Genomic DNA, 23,168 nt, shown 5'->3' with positions numbered 1-23,168 from the left:
CATATAGATATATGTCACATCACATCATCGTAAAATCAAAAGAAAGTCATTCATCAAAAATCTCGATTGGATTGATCGAAGATATTAAGTGCACAGCTTTGCTTGGCTTACAGGTTGGTGATCGGAGAAAGGGATTAGAAAGAAAAAAGGGGTGCATTTGCGAGAAAATAAAAAGGTGATAGAAATAGGTAAAGAAAGAGTGAAAGATAGAAAGAGAGAGAGAGAGAGGGAGAGAAAGGGAGAGAGAGAGAGAGAGAGAGAGAAAGAGAGAGAGAGGGGTATAAAAGATAAAGAAAACAAAAACGAGAAAGTGGTGCTATCCAGCTGTGTGTTATGATCGGGAGCATAAAGGCGGGAAGATGCTCGAGGTTCAGCGCTCGGACTCTTTGAGAAAGGGAGAGGCCTACGACCCTTCCAGCACCCATTTACTACCCCCCGTAACGACCGGGGCTTCCGTCTCTGGGTGGAAGCCCGCCGAGAGAAGCGTCTCCTTCAATCGAGACGTCCACGTCAAGAGGATCGGTGAGTTTAGGCATTCGCGCCGAAAACAAGATGGAAAGCCTGCGCAAAAAGAAAAAAGAAAAAGAAAAAAAAAAAAAAAGAAAAAAGAAAGAAAAAATAAGACAAAAGTAGAGCTTTCGCCATGGGTACGAAATTATTTCTTGCTTGCTTGATTTTTCTTTTTTTTTTTTAATACGAATTTTTTAATCGTCGAATCTTCTTCTTCTTCTTCTTCTTCTACTTTATTTTTACAGTTATTAATGGAGATGTGGACAAATTTGATATACATACGTGATAATTTGTTGATCGAGTAATATGTTATGTTTTTTTGTATATGACGATATTAATTAATCGTATTTTAAATATTAGATTTATTATGGCAAATATTTTGAGGGAATTTTAGAGACACATGTAAACTTTAGATTTTTTGAAATTTATGAAATTGAGTAAACCAATTAAATTTGATATAAATTCTGAATTACTGACAATGAGAGATATAGTATGCAGTTACGTTGTTTCATATTTTCCAAGATTAACCGAGAGAACTTTCTTCGGTAAGGTGCTCATATGAATACATATAAGCGAAAAGAATGCAATGCCAAGCTCGTTTCGTTCTCATCTACGTTGGTGACTCTCGAGAAAAGAAAAAGAAAGAAAAAAAAGAGAGAGAGAGAGAGAGAGATCGCGAAAATGATTGCCGCACAGCAACGGTCTTATGTTCCAGAAAAAATATGGACCAGCCCTTAGAGCGATCCACAGATTGTGAAAATTATTTGCGACGTTCCGCTAACTTTGTGACGACTGCACCGACCTGTTGCACTCTCATCTATCTCTCTCTCTCACACACAAACGCACACACTTTTTCCTTTTGGTTGAAACTTTTCTCGGGACACGTACGTTTCTTGGAAAACGAAACTCGTGAAATTCCATTTCTATCTAACTTCTCATGTTCTCACGTGTTCTCTTGGTTTTTGTTCTTACTCTGTGTGTGTTAATTATTATTTATTATTTATAATTATATTTTCATTCTCGAATAATTAAATTATAGATTTTCGTATCAGGACATATTTTTTTTTAATTAACTCGTTTCGATGAATATTTTGTAATTAAAGAAGAAGAAAGGTATAAGAACGAAAATACTTTCGAAAAATCAAGCAACACTAATCGATCTAATTTTGTTCTCCTGGCGTGTTCACTCTGCCTAACTCACATCTAACTTATTCAAAAGCTCAAGTGTTATTCGGAATTGATAACATCCTAATCAATAATCAAGTACCTAACGCTGAAACTAACGGCGTGAATTATTTAATCGAACTATCGAAAGATCGATCTCTTTTTATGTTATTTTTTTTTTTGTTTTTTTTTTTTACATCCCTCTCTCTTCTTCCTCTTCTATTATAATACGTTAATGGAATGCACGAATGTGTATGCGTGTGTGTGTTATGCATAATCATTAATAACATCAAATAATAATAATAATAATAATAATACTATAATATAATTAATTATTTCATTAAACGCGTACGTGCATTTATCGTACGCATAACCGTAACTTTTCTTAACCGAGTTGTTCCGAAACGGTGCACTTTGTATTGACCTTACTCTCAAGGTCAACACTGATCCCGCTATTTTCGAGTAAAAAAAAAAAAAGAAGATACAATCGTATTATCTTTGAACAAAACGACGAGAAATTTGTCATCGTTTTTTTTTATATATATTTCTTAAAATAACAATTTTCCTATTATTTTATCAGGAAAAGTTCGTCGATTTAGCATAATGGCTTTTGTCCAAGAAAGAACCAAGTACCAAGAATGCGTAATATATTATATTGCGGTTACGGAAGACGGTTCAATCTTGTATACGCATATGTATTATCTTTCTCTAACGCATGTTACGCATGCTATAAAGTCTAAGCTTGTTGAACAGTCCCGATATTACGGGATTCTTGGCTTTCCCTTTTTACAGAGAAAGAGAGAGAGAGAAAAAGATATTACGTAAACGAATCACGACAGACGAAAGTTATCTTTAACGTTAAACCGGCCGTTCAACTTTAGTACGAGATTAGATTACATTAGTAATAGATGGAATAACGTTTATTAAAAACTAAACATCGTTTTATATAACTATTATTTATCGTTACATACCTTACATATATATTTTTTATAAATTCCTCTTATATCTAATAACATACGGGAATAACATTTTGCGGTAAATTCTGATTAGAAGAAAAAGAAAAAAAAAAACAACACACACATACACACATATATATAGTTGACAAGTAGGTCTTTCAAATCTATAAATACTCAGTATATTACTTATGTTAAATAATTTATGATCACGGTACAATCCAATCTCCGCAAATAAGGTTTCACCGTATACACGTTTCAGCATAGTTATTTAGTATTGATTTTATTTCCTATGGGGAATAGGACCAAAAGAGAATAAAATAAAAAAACTAAGAGAGAGAGAGAAAAAAAATAAGGCAAAACTAGATCGTAAAAGTGAAAAAATTTGTTAGACTGTTTCCGCTTACGGAAATCGTTGCATTCTATTCTATCGATTGCTATCGCATCCGATTTACGCGACGATAAGACGCACTCGTTACCAATCACGAGGGTCCGTGTCGACTCGATAACATACAGGAGAAAGTGACTAAACGTCCTATGGGATAGTCTAAAGGTATGGTGATACAGTGATACAATAATATCTTGCGAATACCGGCACGGGAAAATTAATGGCCAGTAAAGGGCCCCGAGGTAACTATCTTAAAAGCCAACCGGCGCTTGTATTATTTTATAGTTGGCATCCGCTGCTTTTACGAGCCCGCAAACCCTCTCACCGAATACGATTCCAAGATACTTTTCTCTCTTTCTTTCTTTCTTTCTTTCTATAACCCAGTCTAGTCATTTCTTTCTCTCTTTTCAGAAAGAAATAATGAAAGATAGAAAATAAAATTGAAAGATAATATAAACTAAACGTGTTTTAGAACACGAACAAGTCGTACTTATCGTTTGTCGGATTCTTCTAATGATAGTTAAATTAAAAAAACGATGTTTTTTTTTTAAGTAAAATTATTTAACAAAGATTGAGACGTTATATTATCGATCAATGAAATATCGAATAGAATATTTCATTAAATCGTATTCGTATCGAACGTGAATGTGCATTATCAAGTGCATCTATATAATAATTTAAAAAATATTTTGCGTTTAAATATCACGAAAAAATTCCAAAGGATGATCTTTCAGGAACAAGTAGACTATTTTATTTCTTCGATTATCCTTGCGTTGACACGAATGCGTCGCGTTCCGTCAAGGCCAAGCATGATCATCAACGTCTCGCCAGGTCGGTCGACGAACCCGTTCGCCCATTTGCCCATTCACCCATTCGACCATTCGCTTTTTACTCGTTTACCGACGAGGTGGTCCGCAAAAAATACACACACTTCTCTTTCCGCGAAATTACTTTGAAATCGAGCTAGTCGAGCTTACAGAAGAGTAATTAAATTCGGAATCGGTTTTCAACGTTTCCTTCAGAAAAAAAAAACACCATGTGCTTTTAATAGTATGATTTAAATTATTTATTCCTCTTTCTCTCTCTCTCTCTCAAATCGTATTATTATTAGATTAAATACAAATAAATGAAGAGAACAGAACTATATATATATATATATGGTATATGTAAACTCAAATCAATTGATTTTGGTGAAACGAAACTTTAGGTCTTTTCAACGAGCGACGATAATCGTCTTACGCAAGAACGTTGCAAGTGATTTCTGTTGGTACGATTTATTGCTCCATAAATACTGCACATCGTCGATCGTGGAATAACGTATACAACCAAAGAGAAAGAGAAAGAGAAAGAAAAAGAGAGAGAGAGAGAGCAAAACTTCAAGACGAATCATAGATGTCGAAACGTTTCCTACTCTTGTATATTAAAATAGAAAAGAAAAAAGAAGAAAAACGATATTTCAATTTTGCAATATTATTTTATTCTTTTTTCTTGTCATTTTTCTCATAATTCGACAGTCGTCATAGAACATCATTTGATTCTAACAATCGGTTTGAGTACATAATCGAGTTCTAGCGTGTGAAAGGTAAGACTTAGGATATCTAGGAAGTATACTATTCCTTTGGAACACTATATAGAAAAGAATAGCAAGACTAAAAATGCAATAAAAAGAAAGAGAGAGAGAGAGAGAGAGAATGAAAAGAAGTCCCTTTGCGAAGGGACTCTAAGCCGCAGTAAAAAAGTTATCGCTGGACCTGGTGCATTAGTGGCTGCACCATATTTCTTATTATCCCAGTGTGAAGTGTATACTCTCTCTCTCTCTCTCTCTCTCTCTCTCTCTCTCTCTCTCTCTCTCTCTTTCACTCTTTTTTTCTCTTTCTTTCTCTTTCATCGTCAATGCGGGCGGTCTAGAGAAGTCAGCCTAGTTGGCCGGTGCAATGTTCACGCGCATGCCCCGTCGCCGAAGCTCGTTAAGGGTCTTTCCTGTGTCTCGTCCTTTGCGTTATCCTCAACGTTATCCCGTTTTGCCCGTTTCCTGGATAGTCGCGTGCTCTCTTCGCAAGTATTATATACAAGGTGTACTTCTATACGTCCAGGATGTAATTAACACGTGAAATTTATATCACAATTAAAATCATTTCTCAATCCAACAAAATTTTATATTCGATATTTTGTTTGTTTGTTTGTTTGTTTTTTTATTCAATCAATATCCAAGTGTCCGTTTAATATATTGTATAAATGAATAATTTGATTGTATCTTATTTAAAAATTTGTTTTCGATTGATTACAGTGGTTTATTATGTTTGATTTTACTTTCAATTTTATATTTGTTTAATATTTCGATAAATCGGATCACCCGTGTTGGTACACACTGTATAAAAGGGTGCAATACGTTCCAGGATCGTTCTAAGATCTTCGTTATATTGTTAATGGACAACACATGGCGAACATTTTTTTTCCCACCCCCTCTCGTTTCTCTTTTCTTGCCCTTCTGTTTTCCGTTCAGGCCACCTTTCTCTTTTCCCCACTCATCACCACCCCAGGTCACTCGTTCTCTTTCTCTTTCTTTCACGTAATTACCGCGCGTCCCTTCCCATAAACGTAAAAATCATTTTTAACGTTCCGATAGGAGCCGTCTCGAAAAGCCGCTTTTTGTCTCGCGTTAAGCCGTACTAAAGGGTTTCTTTCGAAAGGGAACTGGACGGTAAAGAAATTACTTTTATAGCGGAAAGGCCACCGAATTGCAACCACGTCCGGAAATCATGATGATTCTCTCTCTCTCTCTTTCTCTTTCTACTCAAGAAAATAAACGATAATACATGTTACTACAATAATTTTTTCTTTTATCAATGGTTTTTCTCTTTAATAATAATAATATTTTTAAACTCTTTAATTAACAGAAGATATATCATTGTTATAATAATTCTCTTGTGTTCATTTAATATTAGTAAATTTAATCAATTCATTCTCAATTTATATTGTAAGTAAAATTGTAATATCGTTGTTTTTAGCTCTTAAAATTATTATAAAATATAAAAAGAATCATCGTTGATATTGCATAACACCATTGGACAAATTATAGTTTAAACAAAAAAGAAAGAAATGAAGATTATACGTTGTTTTTATTGTAAAAATAATCGGTTCGTCCTTCGACAATCCGCGTGGCAGGAAATGTTAAGGTAGAGCACGGATATACTGAAAGGAGGAAGTATCGGAGTATCGAATGGACCGGACCAGACCGGACCAGACCGGACCGGTATCGCAAGTCGAGAACGCGGAGGTCGCGCAAGCGTTACTTTCGTGAGATGCGTGCCTCGTAGAGGCTACGTGCCTTGGCCAAGGTAAGGTTATAGGTTAGACACGTACAGATTATGGGAATACAAATTAGCGACGTATCTCGACAACACGTTGAACCGAGTCGTACGTTCCGAGACACGTACTACTCAACATTAATTCGTCTTATCGAACGTACGATGATTTAACTCGTTGATATTTATTCGCATAGAAAATGACATAAATCAACGATCCTTATACTTCAACCCAAAAATCAATTCATTTAGAGAAATCTAATTGTATTTAAAAAAAAAAAAAAAAAAAATAAATAAATGAAGGATTTCAATTTGTGAATGTATTTGACGGTAATCGAATTTTTAATATGATATTTTAATTTGAAATTTTGTGAAATTAAGAATTAACCCTTTGCACTCGAAGTTTTGTTTTTTCTTTTCTCTTTTTCATTCATATTACAAACAAAAATCATATTCACATATTATATAATTAAACGATATATATTATATATACGCTTTAAAAGAAAAGTCATAGTTTGGTACGTTGTAGACTAAATTGAATTTGTTTCAATTTTTCTTCTTCTTGTAAAATGTAAAAGGTTAATAAATCTAAAGGAATATAGTGATCGAATTATCAATAATATATATATATATAATTTATTAAAGAAAGAAAATAATATATAAATATATACCGTTGGAGAATAAATATAATAAAAGAGACAGAGAAAAAAAAAAAAAAAAGGAAATGGTAGGAAGGTCAGTTCGGAACGACCCGACACGAAGCAGTGGCGATTAATGGCGTGATCCATTTTCCCTTACGACAAGTTCTGTAACAATCATTTAGGCCACGCGATATCATGCTTGGAAACACAGCTTCGCGTATCCTTAGCGCGTTCGCGAAAGCCAACCTTATGGACCGTAAATCACTCCCGTCTTCTCTTGCACTTTTTTTTTTCTTCCTCTTTTTCTTCTTCTTCTTCTTCTTCTTATTCCTTTCTCCTTCTTGCGCTACTTCACATGGCTACTACCTCGTTTCCTCTCTCTTTCGAGAATCTAGACGGGTAAGAGAAGAAGGAACGACGATATGCGTGCAAGAATGTCGAGAGTACTCGACTGCTACTCGAATTTGTTCAAAATAAAAACAGAAAAAAACAAGGTCTCAGTTAGCGCGAAACATTTCTACCCCCATCCCGAAAGTGAAATATTTCTTACAAAAATTCTATAAAAATTTCTCTGTGGCAGATTCATTTGATTATTTATTTATACAATTATTGGTTATTACCAAATGAGTTATATATAAAATAAGTAAGAAAAATCTTTAAACATTCGTAAAGTTTAATAATGATACAATGATAGAAAAAAAAAAAATCTAGGAATCATTCCTACAGCAGTTGCATGATAAGGCAATCGATTAAACTTGTTAATAGAAGAAGAAAACGAAGAAGAAGAAGAAAATCGTAAACGTAAGATAAGTCTGATGATCGAACAATGAAAGATCTATTCATCCACGCCGGAAATGATCGAACTTACTCATGTCTTATCATATTTCTCTCTTACTTGTTTCTTGGTATGGAAGCAAAAGGATTATGCGGTGGTGGTGTTGGTGGTGTGTATCTTCTTCTTCTTCTTCTTCTCGAGAGGAACATTTACGGGCCTCGAAAGAGTGGGTCAGCTCCGTGGTTGTGATCTTTGACCCCCCGCGGCAAGACGCCACTTGCACTTCCGCCAATTCTTTCTCCTTATCCCCACCACTGTTGTTCTTTCTTTGGTTCGTTCGAGAAGCGTGCACCTTTGCAAAGCACCTGCCATCCTCCTATCCATCCTTCTTCTAAAACACATCTTTCTTTCTTTATTTCTTTTTATTTTGATTTCATTCCCGCGCGCCAAAGCCGAGTGAAATTTTTAACTGCCTTTAATCGAGCATAAATCGTTCGCGTATAAACCACGAAGATTTTCAAGCCGCGTGACGTCAATTTTCACCCTACGTGGAGCTGTCCCATACATTCGGCTAGTCACCGAGCAGCAACGCAGAGATTGGTTCACCGTACACCATCTCCAAGAGAGAAAAGCTCATCTACCCTAGGCCCGGAAACGTTAGATCTGAAAGGCTAACGCGCACCAACGATTACCACGAAGAGTTAATTATTGGCTGACGCACCGATACGTCGACTACGCAAAAGATACGTGGGAATACGGTCTATGTGTAAAAGAAACAAAGAGAGTGAAAGAGAGAGAGAGAGAAAGAGATAATATAATACTTGCGAGCCTCGTATAAACACCTACCCCCTAAGAACTCCAAGCGATCTATGATTCTCGATTAATCAAAAAATTATTTCAATCTGATTACGTCATTCAAATGAGAATCGTTTAATATTAGAAGTAGTAGTAGTAGTAGTAGTGTTTGATTGCTTAATACGTTGTCTCTTTTGAAATTTTGCACTCATAGGTTTAATAAAAATTGTTAAAAAATTAAATCATATTTTTAATAAGAATAATATCGATTCGCGTTGAATGATCCTAAAAGAAATAATTCTTCGATCATTTAAATAAATGAAACTAGAACGTAATTTCATACGTAATATGAAAGACGAGACACGTGTTTAGAATCGCGAAAGATCTTACTACCGAAAATAGAACACGTGTCAAACTTGTTTTAATATGCTCACGATATCGACTTAATGGAACGTCTCTAAAACGGATTAGAAACTCGTCGAACGACATGAAACGATTTTAACTATCCGCATGTTCATTTAACGAACGACTCTTGGTATGACGTATTTCAAGTAACTCGTGACGTTCGTTAATGTCGCGTTAATTAAATCTACGTTTATTTAATGAGACATCGAAACGTCACTCACACTCCTTTCATTTCTCTATTGCAATTATTGAATCTTGTTAACGCATTGATATTACCTTTTCCTTTTTTTCTTTTTTTTCTATTTTCGTTTGATCTAACACAAATGGAATATATATATATAAATTTCAAAAAACGATCTTTATATTTTTCCGATTATTATCGCACGAATGTATATAATATATATTAATTAATAATTAAATAAATATTAGATTAATGATATTATCTCGGTTCGTGTCTATGAAGTTCGTTCAACTTGTCTCGGTGTTCGATGATATGCGAAATAAAAAATGTAATATAAAACAAAAAAGAAAAAATTATTCTAGGAAATAGAAATTGACGTATGAACCTTTCGTATAATTGGATTGGATATAAAAAAAAAGCTGCTGTCAACCGTACGAGAGAAATTATTGATATAAAAATTGCATATTAAAAACGTTCTAAATATAAAAAAAAAAAAAGAAATAAAAAAGAAAGTCATAAGAAATATCGATGATAAATGCAACGAAAGAAATAGAACATCGTCGAAGTGTTTTTGAGGTTGAAAAAATAAAGATGAAAGGACTGTTTGAAAATCACTGGACTCGTCTTGCATGCCATTTGCCTAAGACTCTCTTGGAAGAATATCTCAAAGGTACTCATCGTCAAGAAGTACCTCACGATCGGTTATAGAACTCTCTTTTATCTTTCTTTCTTCTTTTCTTTCTCTTTCTCATCACACATTCTATCTCTATTTCTCTCTCCCATCAATTCCTACTCGGTATAAACGTGCACCACATGCTAATACACATCGGAACTCTCTCTCTCTCTCTCTCTCTCTCTCTCTCTCTCTTTTTCTTTCTCTTTCTCTATTCGGCAAATGGAAGAAGTTCTGGTCGTGTCTGCATACATACTTATGCGATGCGTGCACGACGGAGTAATTCTCGTGTGCGGATCAGCACATCCTGGTAATAATTAGTCTTTGGAATCACGGTATCGAATCGCGTCTTGTCCGAGATCAAAGAATCATGAGGCTATTGATTCTACTCGCCTTACTCCCCATCTCAAGCGTTAAAACTCGTTATCGCGATTAAAATTACCCGCTCGTTCCCTCGTTCCTGGTATATATATGTGTATATCCTGTGTATATGTATAATACACGTATCTAGAAGATATTTAAATGTATTAAGAAGCCCGAGAGAGAGAGAGAGAGAGAGAGAGAGAGAGAGAGAGAAAGAGAGAAAAAATAAAAAATCTTCTTATACAGGGCCACGATTAATTCTCATCAGACGAGAATAAAGAAAATCCTTATCGTTGAACGTAATTAAAGCAACTTTTATCGGATAAGAAGAAGAAGAAGAAGAAGAAAAAGAAAGAATTACCAATAGATACTTTTCTCGCAAACACGTTGTTCTTATCGCGAGATTAGAAATGGTTTTTTTTTTGATACTTTTTCTTTTTTACGTTTAACAGTTTATTGTTTTTAATTTACGAACGTTTTTGCGCAATTATAGTTCTTTTCTTTTATTTTTCTTTAAATATACGAATTTTCCATTCTCTCTCACACAGGGTTAAAGAAATATAAAAAATAAATTCTTCCCCTTTTATACCGTTTCTTCTTTGTTAAACGAGATAAACTGACTTTGCGAAAAGGAAGGGAAAGAAGAATCCATGAACAAAGCTTCTTTTGTCAAAGCCGAAGATCGTAAAGACAAAGTCGTAGGAGGGAGGGGTAGTGGAGGGTGTGGGGAAAAGAAAAAATAAAAAGAGAAAAAAAAAAAGGAAGAAACGGAAACGGCAGTAAAGTAAATCGTTCGTTTTGAGAGAAAGGAAAGGGTTTTGTTTAAAGTCCATTTCCCACGGGATAGAAAGAGTTGAACGTTCAAAGGCGAACACAAAGTTATTGGAAATGGTGCGCGGGAAGAACCATCTAATTGTAAGATCTACTAGCTTTAGTGTTTCTACTAAAAGTGGCACGACAGTTTACTCGACGAAGAACAACGATTAGAGTCGCCACGACGACGACCTCCTTCGAGTTGAGAGGTGTCCATCGATGACCTCGCTTTGATCATTGCATTCGCGTAGAAAACAAGTGATGCTATAAATCTATCGATCAAGATGTATCGATAGAAACTTGCAACGTTGATTCTCGTGTCCTCTTTAAAACAACTATCCATTTTTTTTAACGTTAACGTTCCCCTAATTAAAAAAACGTCGATCACGAGACATAGATACATTTGATAATATTTTATATTAATTATACGTGTTTTTTTCCTGATCTAAAAATTTGGTCAATCATTTTTTTTATTGTATCTATTCTATGCGTATGTATATATAAATAAATATAAAAAAAAATAAGAACGTAAAGAAGTTCCGTAGCACGATTCGAGACGCGAGAAGGATGCTTTATTAAAGGAGATTGCGATCTGGTACGCTCGGATGATACCTGTGCTTCGAAGCGTGGGCGTGCTGAGCCGTTGCGTACACACCCGTTGACCTTTGACCCAAGTGCTGCCTTTCGCGTTCGTTTCTGCATTCGTTTCTGCGTTCGTTTATGCGTTCAACCGCTCCTCGCACTCTTCATCTCAAACCTTACACCGGGTGAATGTATATATATATATATATATATACAAGTTCGCATAGTTCGTAAACTGTCGATTGTAAAAGTTTATTTCAATTCGCTCTGTTTCCGATAATATTAATGAGACTTAAAGTTTAAATGTTTCAACGTACGAGATATTTTAAATGGGGTAAAAAATCAATTGATCACGTGTTCACATGATAGAGAAGTTTTAGACAGCGAAAGTCGACCTTTTAAACGAGTAACGAGCCAAGTATTCTAATCGATACGAAACTAAACGTGGAATTACGAGATCGAGAAACACGAAATTCGCTAAAGCCAAACTAATCACGAGTCATCATACCCCTTTCTCTGTTAGCTTTCAAAGAGATGTAAAAAATAATATAAAATAAAATGAATAAAAAAAATATAATAAAAAAAAAAGATCATCGAACAGATCTAATCGGTGAAACGATTTAGCGGCTTTCAAACTAACTCGTTCGGTTAGCAAGAGACGACAACGACGACGACGTGCGTTGGTTGGCGATTAAACTTGGTGATTAACTACTAACGACCGTGCTACTTAACATAAATCGCTAATTTATAAAGCATCATGCTCTTGGGCATGGCCGATATCTATTATCGGTTTGATTAAAATTCCTAAATTCTTGTCCTTCCGTTGTACGGATTAATCTAAGTCTAAGGTAGGGTGTCTCTACAATCTATTATAATGTTCGAATATGTGTGATAATAAAAAAAAAAAGAAACAAATAATAGTTAAACATTGTAATTTTAATCTTATTCGCGCTATTTCATTACCTATTAAAATACGCTTGTGATATTTTCTTTTGAACAAAATCTTTAATTGAAGATTACAAATTCAACGTTAACAAATAAATTAATTGAAACGATCGTGAAGAATATATTACTTTCTTATACTTTAAAAGACATCCCCCTTTTTGTATTAAAAAAAAAGTTAGTAAACTAATTCGCCAACGATTATATTAATGAAAATAAATCGATTGTTTCAGGACGTGGTGCACCGCGCGTGGCCGCGGCTCTCGTAGGAAATGGGGAAGGTAGGTTGATCTTGAGCCCGGTGCATAAGGAAAATATATTATCGCGCAGCAAGGAAGATTTAGCACAGGAGGCAGCATTGGTATTGCAACAAGTTGGTAGCTTGCGTTGCGTAGCACACGACAATAGACGTTTACCTGGTAAATTCAGCACGTTGCCAGCACGACGAGGTGGGAACGTTAATAAAAAACGTCCAGAATTGCCGTTAGATGTAAAGAGACGTAAGAGCGAAGAAATCGGTGCGACAACAACGACTACGACTACGACTACGACAACGACAACGACGACGACGAATAGTGGTGGTGGTGGTGGTGGTGGTGATGGTGGTGGTGCTACTGCTAGTGCTGGTGGTGTTGATAATCAGTTGTCTTGGACACCAAAAATTATTAAGAAGAAAACATTGGAGAGAAGCAACAGCGATGCGAGTTCGAAAAAATTGAAGGGCACGTTGGCCAAATTTTTTTCCCCGAAATTAGAAAGAAAAAGGAAACCGGTTGGGCGCAGCGTGAGCGACGCGGGTACGTCCAATAGACAATATCGTAAAAGAAGCGGTAGCGAAAGCGAGGGCTCGCATTTGAGTGGTTCGGCACGAGCAAAGAAACAACTATCGCCGATAATCGAAGCATCGCCTCAGGTAGATCAGACGCAACCGTTTCATTTTGGAGTTGTCGGGAAGGAGGAAGGTAGTAAGCCTAATGCTAAAAAATCTAAGCAGGAGGAAGGTGGTACAGATGTCGAGAGAATAATCGAACGGGTCGAAAGGAAGGAGAGGATCGAAGAAGAGATTATTACCGAGATCTCTCTCGATCGAACGATCGAAGACCCGAGGAAAGATAATAAACTCGTTGATAGGCAGAAACGGGTTGATATCACGAATGATAAGGATCGTATTACCGGTGAAGAGAAGGAAGTGACGGGTTCTAAAAGGAAGACGGAAATAACGAATCGTATCGCGTCGCCTGAACGAAAACAGCCGGAGGAGGAGGAGGAGGAGGGGGAGGTCGACGAGGTCGACCGGGTCGGGAGCATGCTGCACAGCAGCAGATACGATCTTCAGAAACGAGGCGAGGAATCGACGATCAACAAGATGATTCATCGATTGACCAACGATCGTTCGCCACCGCCACAGCTGACGAGAACTATGGTCTCCCCGGGACCTGGTTTTGGACATAACAATAATCGACCATTCTCTTATACAAGGCCGAACGATTCCTGCAGTCCACCACCCTCGCAAACTAACGTTATGTATGCTCAAGTGCAAACGGATAAAAAGAAAGCTCAGAGGAGTCATTCCGATAGCGACGAAGGTTTGGGTCTCGAGAGAAAGGACTCGTCTCGTGAAAATAGTCCAGCCGAGAAGGAATATCGTAGAACGGATTATTCTTACAGTAGCGACCTTAGGCGTAACAACGAGATCAATAATCTAAAGTCTCGTTACGAGGAAACCCGCAAGAGTACGACGACATCACGTTTCGGTAATCATTTCGGTGGTTCCAAGGATTTCCTTTCTTCCCGAGACCTGGACAATCGGTGTCCCGAAGACGAAATAGAATTGGATCGACGTTACGAACCGGAGAAATATACTTCAACGATTTTCGTTGATACAAGTGGTAGAGATAGCACGGATCTCACCACGAGACAAAATCATCAAAGTGGTATATCCAATAAAACGTCGGAATTGAGCGCCAGGCGTGATCTTTTAGAATCTAGGATCAAATCTAGGCTACTTGCCGACGAGATGTACGCTGCCAAAAATACGGCAAACGTATCGATCAAAAAATCCGAACACGAGATTATCGACAAACCGATCGTCCCGTCTCCGGTTACGCCTAATAGAATATCATCGCCTAAACGTTACACCGATACTTATATCACGGAAACTAGGACCAGCAGCAACGGGGAAAAATATATTTTTGAAAAGCAAATACACGAGGACAACGGCAAAGTTTACGGATACGAGAAGAAAATAACTAATAAAATTCCGTCGGACGGTTACGTTGAATCAAAACCGAGAGATGGTTATACGGTTGAAACTAGGACGGACAAATACGGGGACAAGTATATCGTCGAAACGAGGACGCACGGTAGTTATGCGGACGACTTTAAACCGTTTCTCAGCGACAGAAGTAGGACTAGCCCGGAAGAAAGATTCGAGAATGGCCGAAATCATTTGGGTGGTCCTTACAAGTCTACTAATTATTTAGCGGACGAATCAACGAATCCAAGAACGAGTCATTACTTCCGTAACGATCCAAAGGACACCGATACCCTATCCTCGCCGATCGTGGTAAGAAAATTTACCGCGGAAAGGAAACTTTCTAAAAGCGATGATTTCCTTGATCGTGATATACGTCCCAACGATAATCTATCAAAAATGAATAAAAATTTCGAATCGATACGCGGCATGAGTAAATCGACCCAACGTTTGAACGAATTAAACGACAATCCGAGGATTTTACGAAACGAATATACCACGAGGTCGCACGAGAATCTTTGCAGTCACGTCAATTATCCGAGTACAGGTGATACGAATATATCGAGAAAAGAGGATAGATCGTCGCCGTTCGCCAAAAGACATCTTGACATTTTACGAGAACGGCCGATCGACGATTACGACACCGATATCTCGCAAATGACCAATAGCCAACTGGAATCGAAGTATTACAAAGAGACTCGAACCACCCAAAGATATAGCAACGGGAAACATCCGATTCACGACGATTACGATAGTTCACCGCCTCGCATAAGAACCGATCGAACAACTGACCCGAACACTGCGATACGAAATACCGATCCCGGTGTCAGTGGTCACAATTCGAGTCGTTACGATTCCGACACGACTGCCAGGGAATCGATTCGTCGTGAAACAAGATACGACGAGCGTACAACTCTTCGTACCAAGGATCACCGAAACGGCAACGTTCACGAAACCGAGCCGAAAAAACCATTGAGAAGATCGCGCAATCATTTGGAATATTTCGATGATTCTGATGCCCGCGAAAGCCCGCGTGGTAAAAGTTCTCTAGACGAGACACCACCTACTAGACCGTTGCGAAGTTATCACGAAAATGGTAAATCCAGACACGGTAGAACCCAAGAAACTCGGGCATACATGGAACAACGTCGTTATAGGGAGACGCGTTTGAGCGATCCAGACAGGAAAGATCGACTTGCCGATTCTGGAATCGAAAATGATTACAGACGGGACTCACAGGAAGCCGATAGACGCGAAACGATCGAATCGGAGGACGAGGGCTTTGCTAGTAGGCAATTTATCAAAAACGAGAGAAGGCATACCGATAGGAATATGAATTTAACTCCGTTAGAACAACGAAAATATAACGAAAAATATTCGAATGATATCGGTAGCGGTAAATCTAACAATGGATTGGTCACGTCTAAACCTCCCACCGGTGCTGATAAGAAATACGAGAAAAAAGCTGCCAAGAAAAGTGGGACCATGAGCAAGGTTAAACAATTGTTCAGTAAAAGAGAAAAGAAAGCAAAGGAAGAGAAGAATAAGAAGAATTCCAGAAGTGGTAGCAGTGGTGCACTTACGGACGACGAGGTCACGATGCGTTATCGTGAATATCGCGGAGATCGACTTAGGAGTGCCAAGAGCGCTAGGGACCTTGGCAGCGACATAAATCAGGTAAGAATTTCTTACACCTTAATGATCCGAAAGAGAATATTTTTATCGTCTCTATATAATAATTTCATTGAGAGAAAAAAAAAAACCACCTAAATTATTTCTTACAAGTTTTGTTTTACTTTATCAGATTAATTCTACGCTTCTCTGATCAATTTATTTTTAGATAAAAAAAAAATTTTATATCTTCTAATATAACATACATATAGTTAAACGTCACTCGTCTATGCGAAAAGTGATCTTTTATCTTTCTCTCTCGAATGTTATAATAAGATTTACGAGCGTAGAATTTTACTTATCTTTTTTCTCTCGTTCATTATTTATCGCACGTTCGACGAGGAAGCAAAGTGAAATCAGATAGATGTATACTTCCTAACGGAGCTCCCCGACCGTTCCGGAGATTATCGATATTGGAGAGGAAAAAAAAAAATCACGAATAGGGCTTGGGAAAGATCATCGACGTCAGTGTACGTACACAAGTTGAATGGTATACCTAACGTGACCAATCGAAAATTGTCTGTAGTAAAAAGTTTCGAATTTTTCACGAATTTTGTTAATAATTCTATTATATTTTTCGTTCCCTCTTTTTTATATGGATAATTTACGGAAAAGTACATTTATTTCTCATGAACACAACTAAGATCAAAGAAACGAATAAAAATGTAGATGAGATAGTGGAAATATTTTTTGTTCATATCACGTTTACAAATAACCCCCGTAAACGTACTTTTTATTATTCGTGTACATATATATATAAACGTGAGTTAGCTTATCTTGTCGTTGAAAATACGTTGGCAAGATTTACCGGACGTAAAGTTACGCTCGAACGGCGAACTATTATTCTCTCGGCTTCGCACCCATCGACGAAACGAAAGGTGGGGCAATCGCGGGTTACGGAAAAGCCATTCGGTTACCTTTCTCGTATTTCCAAGGTGCATATTATAAAAGAGAGATCTTTTCATAAAGGTCCCTTTTATATAGGTTCGTATCGTAAATAAAAAGTAACAAATAAAAATGTACAATGTTTCACGATCTAGTAGATTGTTGCGAAATCGATCAAAAGTCTTTTAAGATTTTCAAAATGGCCGATCGTCTCTTTTGTCGGTTGGTTTATAAATCATTTATGTATGATACTTATGTATATATGTATGTATGTATGTATGAATGTACGCTAGTTAAACAATAATCGACTATAATTTACTACGAGTACTATTATTCTTTCTTTCATGAATAATTTCACGAATGATGCATTAAATCTAACCGCTTGATTTCTCGTGATCCTTTGAACCCAAGTTTCACGTATGTGTTTGCATAAATACATATCATTCGTTTATTAGTATATACATGTGTAGATTTCAGTCGTGTGCTCCTTCGATTCGAATTTATCGATAATTGATACGATTAAGGACGAAAGTAGTATACACACAATTATTACCCCGTATATTTTATAAAGTCAGGTGAACGCGTACGGATATAAAATATCGACGTCATTATTTAATTAGAAGAACACGCTGTAAGTAACAATCATGGTAGCTTCTGATTCGCGTCAATTTGAAACATTCCTAATGTTTTATCCTTTTTTTACGCGTTGCAAGAAATTAATATTTTATTTTTTTATCTACAGGATCATTATCCTACGCGTTGGGTGTTGCATTACTGTGAGTCATAAGAATATTCGTACCCACCTTCGCTGTAAAGTTTCAAATTATTTCTAACAATGATGCACGGTTTTATAATTCTTCTACGCGGAGAAACCTATTCTCAAATGATTAAATATTTAAATTCATTTATACGAACAATATGTGCATGAACATTTTTTTTCATTGCTTTTATATCCCTTGCTCGTTTATGAAGCGAGTCCAACAAATTACGAAACACCTTGTATATTGAGCTATAAAATGATTGTAAAGAAAAATTATTGACGTGGATTCAGGTCACAGGTTAGTAAGTGGTTACATTATTACTTGTTATAGATAGCGTATCTTCGCGTAAGATTAGTCATGATCATTCGATTAGACACAAGTCTTTGAATAAATATTGTCTTGACCCATATATGCATCGACGAACAGAGAATAGTTGTTATTTTTAGATTAGTTGTTCGATCTATAATACATTTTCAATCAATATTTATACAAGTTGCATAAAAATACTAATCATAATAATTATTACAATTGTATCCTATATTACTCATTTAACAATTTTTCTAATATAACATTAACAAAAACTGTGTCTATAGATTTATATAATAAAATAAATGATACGCGTCAAGAGAGTAGAGAAAAAAAAAATAAAAACCTAACGAAACGATAAAACAAATCGATTGTGAGAAAGAATAAGCAATGATAGTTCAAGGGGTTAATCGATTCGAGCAACCTAGAACTAATAATAATAATAATAATAATAATAATAATAATAAAATATAGATTAATCTAGATCCTGTAACATTGAATTCATTTAAATATGTATTCAAAGAATTGAATCGAGTTAACATATTCGCACGTCCTTGAATGAAAAAAAAAAAAATAAAAAAGAAAATAGAACCGATGCGTACCTACTACATATATCTGTTAAAGATAGATAAAGAATGAAAGAATGAAAGATAGAAAGAAAAAGAAAGAAAATGTTGATAGAGAAAAAAAAAAAAAGTAACACACAACAAATGCGAGTGCCTCGCGCGTGAATACGACGTAAAAGAAATCGCGATTGCGAGGGTGTGACAAACGATCGTAAAATGTACTACACGGTCCCACGGTGGAGTCAAGTTATCGTTGCACAACGACGACGTATATATCGAGGTCCCAGCTACAGGTGGCACACCAACACATATGTGTATGTGTATATATATATATATATATATATATATACATCGTGCACGGCGAATTGGTCAAGTAGCATTTAAGTTTAACACGTACGCGCATACGCACACCTAAAACTCATACAAATATATTTGTATATATAAGGATATATACACACACCTATATATATATGTATATATATAGTTAGGTGCTGCTATAGTGGCTGACGATCGACCGTAACGAAACTACAGGACACCCACGCGAAAAAGGGCGCGAGATAAAACGCCTCGAGATCTATCCACACCCAGCCGCCAAAGGCGCCTGTTTCTTCAACATCTCCTTCCGTTCTCTTCCTTCTTTTATAATATTATAATACTTTCTTTTTTTACATTTGAATTTTTTCTTTTTTTTTCGAGTCAAAAGAAACAAATTCGTACGAAAGATTTTGACTCGTTTGGAGATGGTTTTTCTCTCGTTTTAAAAGGGATTTTTATTATTTAAGTAATTCGTGTAACGCGTAATGAATCATAATATTTTCGTAGATTTACATTAGAAAGTTGAATATTTTCTTTGAAACGTAATAAACTCCTTCGAGGTAGAAAAAGAATAAAGAATTATTGTTAAATACGTTTTACGAAGAATTATTTCAAATGATTTCAAAGATTATATATACACTTTAGTCGAGAGATCGTTAACCGATGTTTTTTTGCTAGTTTTTTAGTAGTATAATTAACCGAGACATTGTTTTCAGAAATTCCCTTTTACACGTTCTTTCAATATATATGTATATATATAGAACGAAAAATTATCCGAAACTTAGAAACGAAAGTTAGTCGCGCGTATCTCGGTAGTCACGGTATTGACAGGTCAGACATTGACATTCGACGTCTTGCGTAATAAGTTAAAACGTGTCGTGAGAAGCCGAATCTTTTCAACGGAAGAAAACTTTCGAAATGTCGAGTAACAATCGTGCAGATCGAACAGAGTATTAATTAATATTAGATCGAATCAGAATTTTAATATTATAATTTAGAAACAAAATATTAATATCCAATATATATTGCAAGAAAAATTCATTCGTATCCATATTTAATATTTTTCAAAACAATATATCTCGCGATACAAATATTATAATAATTACGGATAATGTAAACGTTATTTCATGTTTTTTTTTTTTAAATAAATTCCTAACTTTTTCTCTAGAAGAAGAAGAAGAAGAAGAAGAAATAGTTTCGTGATAAAAATATAAAATGCGTACTTTGGATTCCAGAATGATTGACGTAAAAAAAAAGTGGCATTGTTTGAGATTCGTAGGGTTCTATTCTACGGGGAGATTCCTGGTATGCATGGTCCACACCTAGCATCGAGAACATTGCAAGCCACGAAGGCTTGACCTACACACCAGTCGCACACCCAAGTGCTCGATTGTACGCGAGTCGAGCTCACGTCGTATCCCGTTTCCATCGAAAGTTCACATTAATGGCATTTGCTTTGGTGGCCCCAAGTAATAAAGAGAAAGAGAGAGAAAGAGAGAGAGAAAACTCATGGGGTCCGGGCAAAAGTATTCAAATTTATTAGCTCACCTATCACAAATCTAACATTCATTTATTCACTACGTTTCATCTCTACGTTCATTATTTTCTAATTATTTCAAACATAATCATAAATATTAACATTAACATTTATAATATTCAAATGCATTTATATATTTATTGATGCATAATATCTAATAAAATGTTGTCAACTTGATCGATTTGATTTTCAAAGTTTTTCGGTAGCGTTGACACAAAGTGTACGAGGAGGTAGATTTAAGAAAAACTATTGGACCCGCGTGTCGATCGACAGGAAAGCAAAATAAGAAAAAAGAAAAGGTGGAAGAGAAGAAGGAGGAAGAGGAGGAGAAGGAGGAGGAGGATAGCCAAGAGCGTGAGGTTAGAAAAACTCACGGCAGTAAAGTCCGTGGGGATCATTAAAGATCAAATTGAGAGTTGCAGTTACTCGATCGCGATACCGTCGCATAGCCATAGAGTAAAAGAGAAGAAGAGAGAAAGAAAGAAAGAAAGAAAGAAAGAAAAATAAAGAAAAGAAAAGAAAAGAAAAGAAAAGAAAAGAGAGAGAGAGAAAGAGAGAACAGGGTACCCTGTAGAACATTCCTCGGCATGCTTTGGAAGCTAGATGCACTTTGCTTTATGGTAGGCGGATCATTCACACCTCCACTCGCGGAGGAGGCCAGGCCGGTTGTGGTGTGGATTAGAAAAGGAGAGGACGAGGGAAGCAAAGAAAGAAAGAAAGAAAGAAAAGGAAAGAAAAAGGGAATGAGAGAGAAGGATAGAGAGAGAGAGAGAGAGAGAGAGAGAGAGAGAAGGAGTCTAAGAGTATACGTACGAACTGGATCGCATTCCCCGCTTCGTGGGGCATAAAACCGTTGAGATAATATTGCCAGATAGATTATTTATTGATATCTTGGGTCTTATGCTGCCTCTCAGCCACGATGCTCTATGCCCGGTGTGCCATCACGGAAACCTTCCACAGGATCGGATAATGTCTACTCTCTCTCTCTCTCTTTCTTTCTTTCTTTCTTTCTTTCTTTCTTTCTTTCTTTCTTTCATTCTTTCTTTCTCTTTCTATTCTATACGAAAGCGTTCGTTGAACATCCTGCTCCGAGGGGAAGAGCCCCCATGGTATCGTTGATGGTCCAGGAAGATGCGAACTTTCTTCCTTGCTCTTCTTCTTCTTCTTCTTCTTCTTCTTCTACTTCTAACAATAACAACAACCACCTCGATATTTCCCAAGACGTTAAACCGTAACAGCAAATTCACAACTCGCTTTACCATTTATTATCGCACATTTTCGAGAATATCGATAACTTTTAACACAATTTTTATACGCGTGTCGTTTAAATGTTAAAGCTTGCAAAAAAAGTTCGATTTTTGAAAGATATTCTATGAATTTCTTTTCGACGAATATAATTATCGATAATATTTGATTACGATCACATATACAATATTTTGTATATATATATATGACAATTAATTAATAATAGTCATCGATAAAAATCGATAAATTCATTTTACGTTTATTTATCGAACGAGCATGGAAAACAGTCAGAGCTGCGTGGTTCGTTAGATTGTTGGAAGCTGTCGTTTCTTATTCTTCCACGGTTCCAGACGTAAAATTCGTCGTGCTTTCGTTGTTCTCTCTTTCTCTGTGTATCTTGTACATACAATATATATGTATATATGTAGGTGCGGGTGTAGGTGTATAACGTAGGCGCGATATATCTCTTCTCACGCGGAATCGTATCTGCACGGATCTGTTGGTGTACCTACGAACGAGTCTACTGAACTGTGTCTGATACACACACACATATACATTTTTATATTCAGGATACTTAGGCGAATATTCGCGAGTTACTTTCGAATTTCTGTATACCGCCCTCTCACTCCGTTTAAAGCGAGTCCAGATTGGCCACTTCTCCCTACATTTACATATTCAACGAGCCTTACTCGATAGATTTTACACACGCCTTTCATATTTCCTCTCTTTTCTATCCACCGTTTAACCCTACTTTCCAAACTCCTCTCTTTCTTGTAGTTATCGAGTAACCAACCAACCAACCACTCGTCGTCCATTTCGTAGACGTTTATAGATATAAACCGAAAGGTATTAAGCTAAAGTTTGTACCGTTATGAAACGTGATCGTTCGCGAGACCCAAACGACATACGGAAAAAATAGTAACACCCGATAAGCGTTCTAGCCAACGGTCATCATCAACATGAACCAATCTTTCCTCAATGGTTTGTAACACGCGTTACATCCAACCTTTTATTTAAAAACATACAAAATATCTATTAAAAAAAAATCACAATATCAAGTAGATTATAATTTTGTTATTACCACGCGCGAACACGTGTGCATATTTTTAATATTTTCTTTTTTTTTTTTTTTTTTTTT

The 23,168-nt window shown here is 36.3% G+C and overlaps 1 protein-coding gene across 1 annotated transcript in view; it reads left to right on the top strand.

Moving 5' to 3' along the window:
- The first annotated feature begins 232 nt into the window (after window positions 1-232).
- The window catches only part of LOC106783827, a 94,305-nt gene continuing 71,369 nt past the window's right edge, over window positions 233-23,168 (top strand). Inside the window, exons 1-2 of the mRNA XM_014742727.1 lie at window positions 233-522; window positions 12,724-16,421. Of these exons, the coding sequence (XP_014598213.1) occupies window positions 360-522; window positions 12,724-16,421 (3,861 nt within the window). The 5' untranslated portion in view covers window positions 233-359. The remainder of the gene's footprint in view (window positions 523-12,723; window positions 16,422-23,168) is intronic.

This window comes from Polistes canadensis, unplaced genomic scaffold (assembly GCF_001313835.1).
Source record: "Polistes canadensis isolate GaletaPanama2010 unplaced genomic scaffold, ASM131383v1 scaffold_26, whole genome shotgun sequence".
NCBI classification, from domain to species: domain Eukaryota; kingdom Metazoa; phylum Arthropoda; class Insecta; order Hymenoptera; family Vespidae; genus Polistes; species Polistes canadensis.
Note: the sequence above shows the minus strand (reverse complement) of the source record. Positions and strands in the feature narration are given on the sequence as shown.